Source organism: Ictidomys tridecemlineatus, chromosome 8 (genome assembly GCF_052094955.1).
Source record: "Ictidomys tridecemlineatus isolate mIctTri1 chromosome 8, mIctTri1.hap1, whole genome shotgun sequence".
Lineage (NCBI taxonomy): Eukaryota > Metazoa > Chordata > Mammalia > Rodentia > Sciuridae > Ictidomys > Ictidomys tridecemlineatus.
In genome coordinates, this window is record NC_135484.1 from 7,199,208 (window position 1) to 7,212,532 (window position 13,325).

The following is a 13,325-nucleotide window of genomic DNA, read 5'->3' on the forward strand; positions in this document are numbered from 1 at the left end:
TATAGCATTCGGCTTTAGGAAAGCCTCAATTGTTTTGAAAAGAAAATGCTAATTATCAAAATATAAGTATGCTCAACTGGATGAATTTTACCACTGTATCTCTAAAAAATTTGCAAATTACAGTCCCTTAGGACAATCATTATGAACATGAATTCCATAAATAATTTTCTATTATAAATAAATAAATTTCTATTATTTATTTTCCATTATTTATTTCTATTATTAAGAGATAGTTTCTATTAAATGATAATAATTCTCTCCCCAGTGTTGGACATTTCATTTCTGTGATATTTCCCTAAATTTATCTGGTAGACTCCCGCCCTCCTCTGCCCCTTCCCACTCTGGGTCTCTTCTATTCACCATCCTGGGACAAGTTACCCTAAGACCACAGCTCTGAACATTCACAAAGGCCTGTGTCTATTTCAAAATGTCTCAGATTTCAAAGTTACCCTTTCTGCTTCCGCCAGTGACGACTGATCCCTCTAGCACTCTCTCTTTTTCCACGTATAACAACGTCTTCAAAAGGTCTCCAGAGTGGGCACTGCCTGGGTAACAGGTAAGCAGTTACCAGAGAGAGGAAGCCCAAATCTCAGGGATAATCTAAGAGGAACGTTCTCATTTCCTCGGGCACATATCCACTGTGACTTAAAGTAAGTGGCTAGGACGAGGAGGAGAGTCACAAGGCATCGAGGACTCTTCCAAGTGATGTGGCAGAGTGAGACTTTCTCTCATGCCCAGAAAGTCTGACTTTCTAGTTAGGAAGATAGCAAAGGCCACAAATAGGCTCCTCATTTTTTAGGATAGATCTCCCACGTGGTAAAGAGTTCTCTATTTATACGGAAGGAGAGTTAAAGACATGATATCTGAGAATACAGGAAAGTAACCTTGAACTATAGCACAGAACATGCTACACAGAAAATACTTTGAACATGTTGTTTCAAAAAGATTCTGAAATTTTTGTAGAAATCAACTTTTAAAACAGCAAAACTAGAACACATGGGATAACCACCATGAGAGTGGTCCAAAGTGGCTCAGCGAGGGTCTTATGGCACTTTGTATTTGGTTCCCAAAATGAAGGGGTGTGTCAGTTGCTACAGCAGCCAGAATCCTTCCCAGCCCCCCAGATTGTAGAAACAATGGCAGTAGCGGAAAGGAAATCTGTTCTTGCTGTGAATGCACATGGACGAAGGCCACCAGCAGGCACTTCTTGGCCATCTGACCTTAGCTCCCCAACAGGGAAGAGGGCGCAGGAGGTCTTACCGATCACATAGGAAGTCATCCACGTCCCCTTTCCAAACACACCTTGCAGGAAGCGGAAGATCACAAACACAGGGAAATTTGGTGCAAATGCTACCACAACACCAGTGACGCCCACGCCGAAGCAGGATATTAAGTAAATGAGTATTCTGCCATACCTTTTTGAGAAAGAGAGAGAAGAGAACACCTTAAACATGGTCTTTCACATGATGGGGGAGGGAGCATCATTTTAGCAATGCTGAAAGAAGTGGTGGGTCCAGAAAATGTGTCCTGCGCCACTTCCCTGTTGAAAGGTAGAAGTTTCATTCTGTGGCAGGGCAAAGCAGCACAGGCCTCTGAAGTGGTATCACAGCATTAAAGCATACAGTGGCAGTTTCCCCAATAAAACTGTCTCTCTGATGCGGCTGCTTCACAGATGGTCTCCCTGGTGGCCCAGATGTGACACTTCCCAGCAGGTTGTGAACGGGAGTCCCAGAGAGAAAGGGGTAGGGAAAGGGGTAGCAGGAGTGGCAGGAGCATCTCAGCCTGCGGCCTCCTTTTGAACCTTGCCTCCACTGGTGACTGGTCACGTGACCCGGGACGAGTTCCTGAGCTCTCTAATGCAGGGTTCCTGAGTTCCCGTGCTTGCTCTTTAATCCCCCTCCCACCTTTTCCAGAGTGCGATGAGATGCAGATGTGAAGGCCATTTTCAAACTCTGGAGCTCACAGCTGATGTGAGTTTACAATTTTATTTTCACCCATTTTGCAGTTATTATTAAATAACTCAGGAAAAAGGAGCAGGGCTCGGTACACAATATTCCCAGAGTCTGCAGTTAATTTTGGCTCAGTTGTGTCAAAGTTTTGGCTGGGTGAGAAGTTGGTTCTTAATGACCTGGAAGAAATCTCATTAGATGACATGTTGTCCTCCACAGAAATCCCCACGAAATTCCCACACAGTGCATCTTGCTTGAGTCGGCAGAGAAGAGATGGAAGTAAACCTTGGTTTATGTTGATTTTTTTTTTAAGTGACTTTAGTTGTTAGAGCAGTTTTAGATTCACAGCAAAACATGTGTTCCTTTGCTAGGATGGATGAGCCTATGCTACGGTTTAGATATGTGATGTCCCCCAAAAGCTCAACTGTAAGACAGCGCAAGAAAGTGTAGAGGTGAAATGTTTAGCCATGAGGGTGGTAACCTCATCAATGGATTGATTCGCTGATATGGATTAGTGTGGCTGGAGGAGGTGGGTCACGGGGGACGTGCCTTTGGGGTTTATCTTTCGTCCTGGTGAGCACAGTGCTTTCTCTCTGCTTGCAGGTGCTATGTCCCGAGTTGCTTTCCTCTGCCACAATGATCCGTCTCACTCAGGCCCAGAGCTATGGAGCTGGCCAACCATGGACCGAACCCCTGAAACTGGAGCCAAATAAACTTTCCCTCTAATTGTTCTTGTCAGGTCTTTCGGGTCATGGCAATGAAGCAGCTGACTAAAACAGTCTGCAAGTGACACATCATCGTAAACAGTCATCCTAAACATTATCACAAACATTAAGGTTCACTCACGTTGTCGCATGTGATAAGGATTTAGGAAAATGTGTAATGATATGTTTCCACCATTACAAGACCATATAGAATAATGGCACTGCTCTAAAATAAGTTTTCTAGTTTTGTATTACACGTGTAGGTCTGTGGTCCTTTTTCAATTAATTTAGCTGAGGGTGTGAGGTCTGGATCTACATACATTCATCTGCATGCAGACGTCCAATGGTTCTAACACCATTTATTAAAAAGACTGTCTTTGCTTCTTTGTCAAAGATGGGTTGACAACGTTTATACTTCTGGGCTGTCCTCTGCTTCTGTGACCTATGTGTCACTTGTCTATCAGTTCACCAATATCACAGTTTTTGGTCCATGGTAGCTTCATCACATGTCTTGAAGTTGGGTAGTGTCAGTCCCTGACTTTGTTCTTCTCACTATAGTGTTGGTGATGTGCCGCAGCCCGGCTGGCTGGGCAAACTAGCCGGGGGGTGACGAACCACTTGTGTACATTGATACAGCAGGAGTGGGAGCCGTTTATTGTAGGACAGGAGGGGTATATATACATTCCACACAGCTTATCTTAATTAGCATAAACTAGATACATCAGTCAACCAATAAGGAATCTCCACACTTAATGGCTCGCTGGCGTTACTTCACAAACCACTCCCTCTGGCATTTTGCCAGGCGCCATCCAGACTTGTTTACAGACTCTAACATTCCCCTGGCAAAATGCCAGGTGCCATCCAGACTTGTTTACAGACTCTAACATTCCCCTGGCATTTTGCCAGGCGCCATCCTGACTTGTTTACAGACTCTAACATTCCCCTGGCAAAATGCCAGGCGCCATCCTGACTTGTTTACAGACTCTAACAGTGATGCTGGTGTTTTTGCATCTCCATGTAAACTTAAGGATCAGTCTGCTGGTATCCACAAAATATCTTACTGGGATTTGGGTTGGGACTGTATTTAATACATAGATCAAATTGGGAAGAACTGACACCTTGACAACACTGAATCTTCCTATCTGTGAACTTGGATTGACTATTTACTTATTTAGTTTCCTTTTGATTTCTTTCATCAGAGTATTATAGGTTTCCTTATATAAATCTTATATTATTATTTTTATTATATTTATACCTAAGTATTTCATTTTGTGGAATAATGTAAAGAGTATTTTGTTTTTAAACTCAAATTTCACTTGTTCCTACCTGAGAGATCACAAAGCAATTGGCTTTTGTGTATTAACCTTATATCATGCAACACTGCAATAATCATTTGTTAGTTTTAGGAGTTTTATTGTTGTTGTTGATTATTATAATTCTTTAGGATTTTCCATATAGACAATCGTGTCATTTATAAACAAAGACAATTTTATCGGTTCCTTCTGAATCAGTATGTCTTTCATTTGTTTTTCCTGCTTTATTACATTAGCTAGGAAGAAGAGGAGTGGTGAGAAGGCACATCCTGACTTTGTTCCTGATTTTAATAGGAAAAGCATCTAGTTTCTCATCATTAACTATAATGTTAGCCATGAGGGGTTTTGGAAGAAATCACAGAATTGAGGAAGTACCCCTTTATTTCTAATTTACTGAGAGTTTTTTTTATGATGAATGAGAGATGGTTTCTGTCAAATGCCTTGTTTTGCATTAATATGATTGTGCATTTTTTTCTTTAGCCTTTTGATGTCATGGATTACATTAATTTATTTCTTTGACTTCTAATCTGTATTATTTCCTCTCTCCTCTATTTGCTTCAGATTTAATTGCTCTTCTTTTTCAAGTTTCTTTACAGAAGCTTAGGTTATTTATTTTAGTTATATCTTCTTTTCTAGTAGATGTACCAATGCTATAAATTTCCTTCTAAGCATTGCTTTTTCAGAATCTGCAAAATTTGAAAAGTTGTGTTTCATTTTCATTTTATTCAAGATACTTTAAAACTTTGTCTTGATGTTTTTTCTTTGACTCATTTGTAGGTAGAAGTATGATGTTGACTCTCCAAGTATTCTGGGGTCTCACAACCTTCTGTTACTGATTTCTACCTTAATTTCACTGTGATGGGAAAGCAGATGTAATATGATATCTATTCCTTTAAATTTGATAAAGTGGTTCTCATGGCCCAGAATAGGATCTATCTTGGTGAATGCTTCATGTAAGTTTGAGAAAAATGTGTGCTTTGCTGTTGTTGGATGAAGTCCTCTATAGACGTCAATTACATCCACTTGATTGATGGTACCGTGGAGTTCTGATATACCCTAGTGATTTTCAGATGGTTGGACTTTACATTTTTTGATAGAGGGCGTTAAAGTCTATCAGTTTTTGCCCCCTCTATTTTGATGCTCTGTTGCTGGGCATATATGTGTCAGGATTGCTGTGCTTTTGGAGAATTGACCCTTTTATGGTTATGAAAGGCTCCTCTTTCTATCTGATAACTTTCCTTGTTCTGAAGTTTGCTGTCTGATTTTACCATAGCAATTCCCACTGTTCCCTTGTTAGGGTTAGTATGGTTTATCTTTCTGCATCCATTTACTTTTCATCTATATGTGACTTTAAAGTTGGTTTCTTGTGACAATATAGAGTCAGGTATTGTTTTGTTTGTTTGTTTGGGGTACTAGGGATTGAACCCAGGGGTGCTTAACCACTGAGCCACATCCCCAACCCTTTTTAAAAATATTTTTTTAGTTGTAGATGGACACAGTATCTTTATTTATTCATTTATTTCTATGTGGTGCTGAAGATCAAACCCACTGCCTCACATGTGGGAGGCACTCACTCTACCACTGAGCTTCAGCCCCAGCTGCCCGCAACCCTTTTTAAAATATTTTATTAGAGACAGGGTCTTGCTGAGTTGCTTAGGGCCTCACTAATTTGCTAAGGCTGGCTTTGAACTCATAATCCTCCTGCCTTAGCCTCCCAAGTCTCTGGAATTACAGGCATACACCACCATGCCCAGCCAGGTATTGCTTTTTGATCCTCTTGTGAAAATCTCTAACTTTTAATTGATGGCTTTAGATCATTTCAAGTAATTGTGGAAATAGTTGGATTGATATCTACCAGATTTGTTCCTATTTTTTTTTTGTTCCTATTTTTGTTTTCTGTAAGTTTTCTGCCTTTTTAGTTTTATACTATTCCATTTTCTCTTCTTTCTTAGTATATCAATTATATTTATTTTTTAAACATTTTTAATGATTATAGTTAGGGCAAGGGTTAGGGTTAAGTTTTCAATATATACTTACAATGAATCCAAATCTACTTTCAAGCCACACTATACCATTTCATTGCTAAAGCAAATACCTCATAATAAAAAAATAATTCTTATTCCTCTCTCCTTTCCCCTGTATAATTGATGTCACTTACTTTACTTATAAATAAACATAAGTAAAGCATATACATATGTATAACATATGATAAATATATAAGCACATGATCAATTGTATTGTTATTGTTTTGAATAAATTGTTTTTTATTTGATCAATTGAGAATAAAAATTTATTTACCTTCACTTATTGCTTCTACAATACTCTTCCTTTCTTTTTGTAGCCCTGAGTTTCTGACCTGTATCATTTTTCTTTCACTTTAAAGAACTTTTAACATTTCTCACAAGGAACGTCTACTAGCAACAAACTCTTTCAATTTTCATTTGTCTAAGAAAGTATTTCTTGTTCACTTTTGAAGGATAGTTTTTTGCAGAATACAGAATTCTAGGGTTGAAAGCTTTTTTCTCCCAACATTTTAAATATTTCACTGCAATCTCTTAATGCCCTCAGTTTCTAAGAAGCATTATGGGTTGAATCCTAGGTACCCCCACAGGCTGATGTGCTGAAGACTGACTTGGTCCCCCACTGGTGGTGCTACTGAGAGGTGGTGGAACCCTTGGGAGGCAGGTGGAGCCTAGTGGAAGGAAGTTATGTCATTGGGGTGTGTCCTTGAAGGGCATGTTGAGACCCTAGCTCATTCTTTCCTTCCTATTTTTGCTTTTTGGCCACCAGAAGGTGAGTAGTTTCCTCTCTCATGGACTTTATGATGTATGACTTGCCTTAGGCCCCAAAGCAAATAGGGTAAAGTGGCCGTAGACTGAAACCTCTGAAACCGTTAGCCAAAATAAACCTTTCCTCCTTTTAAGTTGTTTTATCTCATGTGTTTTGTCACAGTGACAGAAAGTTGACAACACAGGAAGTTGAATGTAAGTTTTGTCTTTGCTCCTCCTCTATAGTAAGGTGTTCTTATCCTCTGACTTTCTTCAGGATTTTTTTCCATATCTTTATTCCCTCTGGTTTGAAGGCCATGTACCTCTGTGTGCAATTGTGGGGGCAATCACTACTTGATATTATCTGAGCGTGCTGTATCTACACATTTGGGTAAATTCTTAGTCATTATGGTTTCAAATATTTCTCTAGTTCCCTTTCTCTTCTCCTTTTGGCATTCTCATGCATACATCTTTACTTCTGTAGCTTTCTCACAGTTAATGAATATCAGGCTCTATTTTATTCCAGTCTTTTTTGCTCTTTGCTTTTCTGATTTGTGTCTTCTATTGAAGTAGTCTCTTTGAGATTCCTTGCTCAGCCATGCCAATCAACTAATAAGTCCAATGAAGGCATTCTTTATTTCTGTCTGACCCCTTGCATTTCTTTTTGGTTCTTAGAAGTTCCAGCTCTATTAAACTGCCCATCTGTTTTCCAACTGTCTGCTTTTCGAGTCCTGAGCTTGTTGACTGTAGTGTTACATTTCTAGTTGATGATTCCAACATCCTTACCATGTCTGCTCCTGGTTCTGATGCTTGCTGTTTTCAAGCTGGTTTTATTGCTGTTTTGGTTTGGTTTTGCTTTTCTGACCTTTAGTAAGCCTTTTAATTTTTTCTTGATAGCTGGGCAGGATATACTGAGTAAAAGCAACAGCTATAAATAGGCTGTGGGGATATGGCCGCGCGGTGTCAGGGAGGGGGTGTCCATAGTCCCACAAGGGCTCTGTCTTTCAGTGAGCCTCCGGAGTTTGACCATCACTAATGTCTCTTCCTCCCCTTACTTGGATAGGATGGCCAGCGTGGGCTGGACGGGGGATTTCCTCCTGCTGCATGGCAGGCTAGCGCCAACTGGAGCTGGGCCTTTTCCTTCCCCAGGCATTTAGGTTCTGCTACCCGCCGCAGGTGAGGTTCTAGTTGGCCAGTTTCCCTGAGGGTGGGCTGTTGGGAGCAGAATGCTCCCGCATGTTTCTGTGTGTCCTCCCCCTCCTCTCATCCCTCCAGGTGGAACCGTGAGGGCCCGGGAGAGCTCCAGGACACACATAAGTGTGTCCCCCACCCGTCACGGGGCCCCTGGAGTTAAGTCTCAAACCCCGAGCCTCAATTCAGGTCAGCCTTCTTGCCACAGCTCTGGCACCCCCAGGTTTCTGCTCAGGGAGATTCGAATATCTCTGTCTCTCCAACTCGGGGGGCTGAAGTTTACTCTCTGATTTCGACTTTCTTACAGCTCCATGAAGACTGCTGATTTTCCATTTGTCCAACTTATCCTTGTTAGGACTTTGTGACAACTTCTAAGCCCCTTCTATGCTGAGCTGGAAACTGGGAGTTCAATCTCGATTTTTAAATTCACTCTCTGACCCACCCCATGTGTAAATGTCTGGCCTCTTAAATTATCCCCTGCCCCTTCACTCAAGGATATGAATCACAAGCACATATGCATGTATTGCATGATATTGCTGTAAAAGGTTGTCACCTAGGCACCTACCTGTCTGCTGCATAGCCTAAGGTGAATGCCCCAGCCAGGAAGCCAAGGTTTAAGATGGCTTGGGTGAGGTCCAACATCCATGCATTGACGCAGACAAGGTCAAACTGGGAAAACAAAGAAAACACTCATGGAGACAATCAGGGAGGTTAATCTTTAGAGCATCTTATCTCCTGTTAAACATTTTTGCTCCTCTACTCCTTAAATAAATTTTGCAAATGAATCACATGCATATTTTATACCAACATATCAATAATTTCTTTGTTTATATAACTTATCAAGGATATAATTTTTAGTATACTATAAATATTGATTTCTAAAATAACATTGTTGTTATAGCCCTCTTTTTAGTGTATCCAATAGTACTTAAATGGTTACTCACCAGCATCCAACGGAAATTAGTTGACAGTCTAAAATTCAACATGGATCTTTTTTCTCTTTGAATGATCATTTTTATTTCCACATGCTATTATCTTAATGTGTCATTTATATAGAAAAAAATTTTTATTGATTATCAGGCTTCTTTGTGCAATAAATTTTATATGTATATAGAATTTGAGTTTCAAAAATTTCCTGCTATTAAAAAGTCTCAAAATGTCAGAATTTTTTCAGACCATAATTGGAAAAACATAAGATGTTGTGGATTTTGAAAAATAATTATTACACAAAGTAAAGTTTTGTTGTAAATGTACTTGTACATTTTGGGTAGAAAGTCAGGAAGGGTGGGTTCTCCCATCGAGTCTTATACTCTGTGGATGAACGTGTCTTATCATTAGAATGAGCAGGGGTTCAACATCAGTCCTTCTCCTGTGTTTCGTTTTTATAACCTGTGGTCCAAGAAAACCCTCATGGGAGTGGAGAGACCCTCATGGGAGTGGAGAGACCCTCATGGGAGTGGAGAGACCCTCATGGGAGTGGAGAGACCCTCATGGGAATGGAGAGACCCTCATGGGAATGGAGAGTGTTTACACGCACATGAGGACGCACATTTCCCAGACTCCTTTGTGGCAGGGCTCTGTGTAGGCTGGTGACAGCCCAGTGTCACTCAGTTCTTTGACCTTCCCAGTCTTGCGCCAAGATTCACATCCTGATCTATCATCTAAATTGTTTTTTTATTCTCTAGTGGCCAGTTTTCATACAATTACACTGAAAGAAAAAAAAATGGAAACCACCCAGATTACAAAAAGTTTTTTAATGCAGTCACTAGCTACTTGACTTCTTAACCACTTTCTTAATATCAAAACCAGTGTTTTGGATTGTCCCAGGGCCTGCTGACCGAGGTTGTCAACCCCAGTCAGTGCGTCCTGGTGAGAGGGAGAGGGCTGTGCTTCCTGTTCTCAGATCCCCTTGGGGAAGGAGGACACATGTGCGGTGGGGGTCTGGAGGCCTTGGGAGCACCCAGGCCTTCCCCGCCGCGACCGTCCCTGCAAGTCTCCAGTGGGTGTGTGTGTTCCTGCTGAAGACCACCGCTGTAGACCACAGCATGGAGAGAAGGCCAGGCTGGGAGGGGAGTTCTGAGTGTGAGTTCATGAGCAAACTCTCCTATGTGTTAATAAGACACCACTGCTTATCTCGGTTCCACAGCCATGGTGACTTGTCATCGTGATCTGAAAAATGTTGGGGGTAATGGTAGCTGGTCCACCTCACAGAATTGCTGAGAAGATAACTGAAATGGAAGAGTTTTACACAGGTGCATATTACTAGCCATCTAATCCTGGCAGTTTAAGAGGATTTTATTATCAGTTTTGGTTTAAGAAGGTACAATTTTATTTTAAGTGAGCTTGCAGATGATTACTTATCTGAAATAATTTCCCACTGGGGTTAAGCATGTGAAGAATGTACCTAGAAAACACAGACAGTTAGCCTCAGAAAGCAAGCCGAGTATTAAATTACCAGAGAAAAGGCGACATTTTGCCTTCAAAAATATCAATGAGCACCAAATATAAAAACCCAAGCAGTAGAACTGGCTTCACCCAGCAGTAGAATTGGCTTCACTTCAATTGGCTTCAAGTGGCCAAATGACTAGTGCAGGGGCACAGGAGTGCTTTTCTGTAGCAAGACTTAGCAAGAGTGAACCTAAAAGAATCTGGTCTGCCACTTTTGAGTTGTGAGCATTCAGATGCCCCCTAAATAAATTCTTTACACCCACAAAATATTATTTAATGAAGAAATAATCAAACAGAATTTTTCATACTTCATATTTAAATAAAACGAATTGATCATAAAAGTAAAAATGGCTCAAGTACTGGGGTAAGATCACAGGCATCCCACCAGGTGTGGCCTGCCTGGTGGTGCTTTCCGCATCAGGTTTGGAGGTGAGGACACACATTTCCCAGACTCCTTTGCTGCAGGGCTCTGTGTAGGCTGGTGACAGCTCAGAGGACGGGAGGGAGTGGGGATTCTCCTGCAGGACTTGGCGGTGGCTCCAGCGCCACTCCTGGTGGAGGAATGGTAATTGGTGGCCAGTCAAGGGAGATGCCCACACAGGTGTGGTGGGCTTTGAAACTGGCCATCCAGCAGGACAGGGCTGACCACCACGCAGGAGAGCTGTCTTTCCTGATCTTTTCCCTCTCCTTTTCCAGCCCTTCTATAGTAGCTCGGATGTAGATCCTTTTATTAAACCTTTTTCCATTTGTAATACTTAGCCTGGTTTCCTTTTAATGAATGGGATCATGCCAATTTTCAAAAATATAAAATAAATGAACTTAAACAAAGTGTGTGTTTTTAAAGACATGCACACAAATTCACATGCACACTTATGTTTCCAGTGCAGAGAGCACAGAAGCAGCAAGGATTCAAGAGCTTGGCTTGTGTGATTAGGGGACAGATCCCTGCCTCTTAGGGCCTCCTAATCATCTCTGAACTCAATTCCTGCTATTGCAACAGTTGGGGCCTGTGATGTGGTAATCACATTTAAAGAGAGGTGAGCAGGCACCGAAGCCCATAGGTTTCCTAAGCTAAGGCCTTTTCCAAAAATAAACTACTACAGGCTTATTGTTCCTGGGAGACCTAAAACCTGCCTCCTGTCAATGGGTGGTCATTGTGGATTGTTGAGAATTCAAGTCTGAATCAGAGGCACTGAAGTTTATTTTTCGTTCAAGGCAATCAATGTAGAACAAGTGAGGCATCTCTGATTTTTTTTCCCAAAGGGTACACATGCAAAAACATTTAAAAATTTCAAATGTCCATAAATCCATGTGTACCCATTCTGTTACTCATTAATCTTCAAAGTCACTCTTACACAAAGAGAATAGTTCTCCTTGGCATGAACAGAAAGTCAGTCTGATAAAAGACTCAAGCAGCTGTTCGTGTAAGGCCAAGAGGATTACATTGCCTGGTTTTGCTGAAAGCACAAGCAACTCTAGCCAAATTAGGTACTTTTGAAGGGTTTCCAACTAAGGGCTTTTCTTAGAGCTTGCCAGTTAAATTGAAACAGACATTATGTTAATTTGATTTTAATGATAAAAGCTGGGGCAAGCTATTCTTAGATATATGTCACAGTTGTGATTTCTAAATTATTCTTAAAACTAAAGCAACAAATACATCCAGTTCACCAAGGTCAAAGGTAAGGGAACAAAAGGCTTATAAACTCAGGTGCTTGCCTTGCCTGCTCCTCACATGCCCAGGAATGAACTCCATCTGGGTTATCATCTGGGTTTTCCATAAAGGTCTTGTTTAGTCTCTGAACCAGACTTTTACTTGTGAGATTGGAAGATTAGAGAAGACCACAGTATTTGACTTTAATTCTGAGCCATGAGAAATAGCACCTGTTCCTTACGTGTGTTGCTTGGGGGAAAGGGGAAGTGTCTGAAGTCTAGTCGCAATATCCACGGGGCCTTTGTTTCCGTCAATGGTCCCAGGAGGAGCTGTGTTATGGTGAAATGTGGCTCATTTCCCTAAGGTTTATGTGCTTGGTTTGGGTGATGGTGTTGAGAGGTGGCGTAATCTTTAAGATGTGAGGCCCCGTGCCAGATGATTGGGTAACTGGGGCACACCCTTGGAAGAAACCCATGTGGTTCTCTTACAACCACAGTTAGCTCCCTCAAAGGTGGGTTCTATGAAGAGAATGAGGCTGACCCCTGAAGACTGCGTTCCTGACTTGCCACCTCCACACACGCCCCCGCCAGCGTGATGCCACCCACCCTGAGGCCCTCACCAGACACCAGGCAGAGCTGCTCATCTTAGACTTTCAGTCCCCAAACTGTGAGCTAAATAAAGCCATTTCCCTTATAAGTGCCTAGCTTATAAGTGTATTTTGTTACAGCAACAGAGAATGAACTAAGACAAGTTATAAATGGAACCGTTCCTAATCAGGTCTTAGCTTGAAATCAGCAGCCATTAAATTCTTCACCGAGTTTAAAAATATCAATACCAGCTTGGGTTTGGATGTCAGGTATGCTGTGCTCCTGGCTATATTTAAAATGGTTGAATCTGTTGATGTTGACTTCCATGGGCATGTTCCATCTTTATTCAATAGTGAGGCACCATGACAGAGCTTGGTGGTTAAAAATTATCATCATCATTAAAAAAAATTGTTTGGGTTGGGTCTCCATGAGGGGTAAGTTTCTCATTCTTAATTTTAGCCATGATAAAAACATTTCTAACAGGCTCGGATGGCAGATTTTGGGCATCTTCATTTAATATCAACAAGTTAATGCTGTTCTTTTAGGTATGAACCATCATGATGCGTGGCGGGTATAAAAACTGACCACAGGTATTTCTAGATAAGTCTGTTTTGGTGCGATCCGCATTACATAGACGAGGCCTGGAGAAATACCAGCGCGATGCCGGCCCAGTTTCCACTCTTTTTACCTAGGGTGGGAGCCAGGAGAATTCAT

At 41.3% G+C, this 13,325-nt stretch overlaps 1 protein-coding gene across 1 annotated transcript in view; it reads right to left on the bottom strand.

Annotated features, from left to right (window-relative positions):
* Positions 1-13,325, bottom strand: part of Slc22a3 (solute carrier family 22 member 3) — an 81,804-nt gene that overhangs the window by 39,980 nt on the left and 28,499 nt on the right. The window contains exons 2-3 of the mRNA XM_005321468.4: positions 8,491-8,594; positions 1,261-1,415 (exon numbers count right to left, since the gene is read on the bottom strand). Of these exons, the coding sequence (XP_005321525.3) occupies positions 1,261-1,415; positions 8,491-8,594 (259 nt within the window). The remainder of the gene's footprint in view (positions 1-1,260; positions 1,416-8,490; positions 8,595-13,325) is intronic.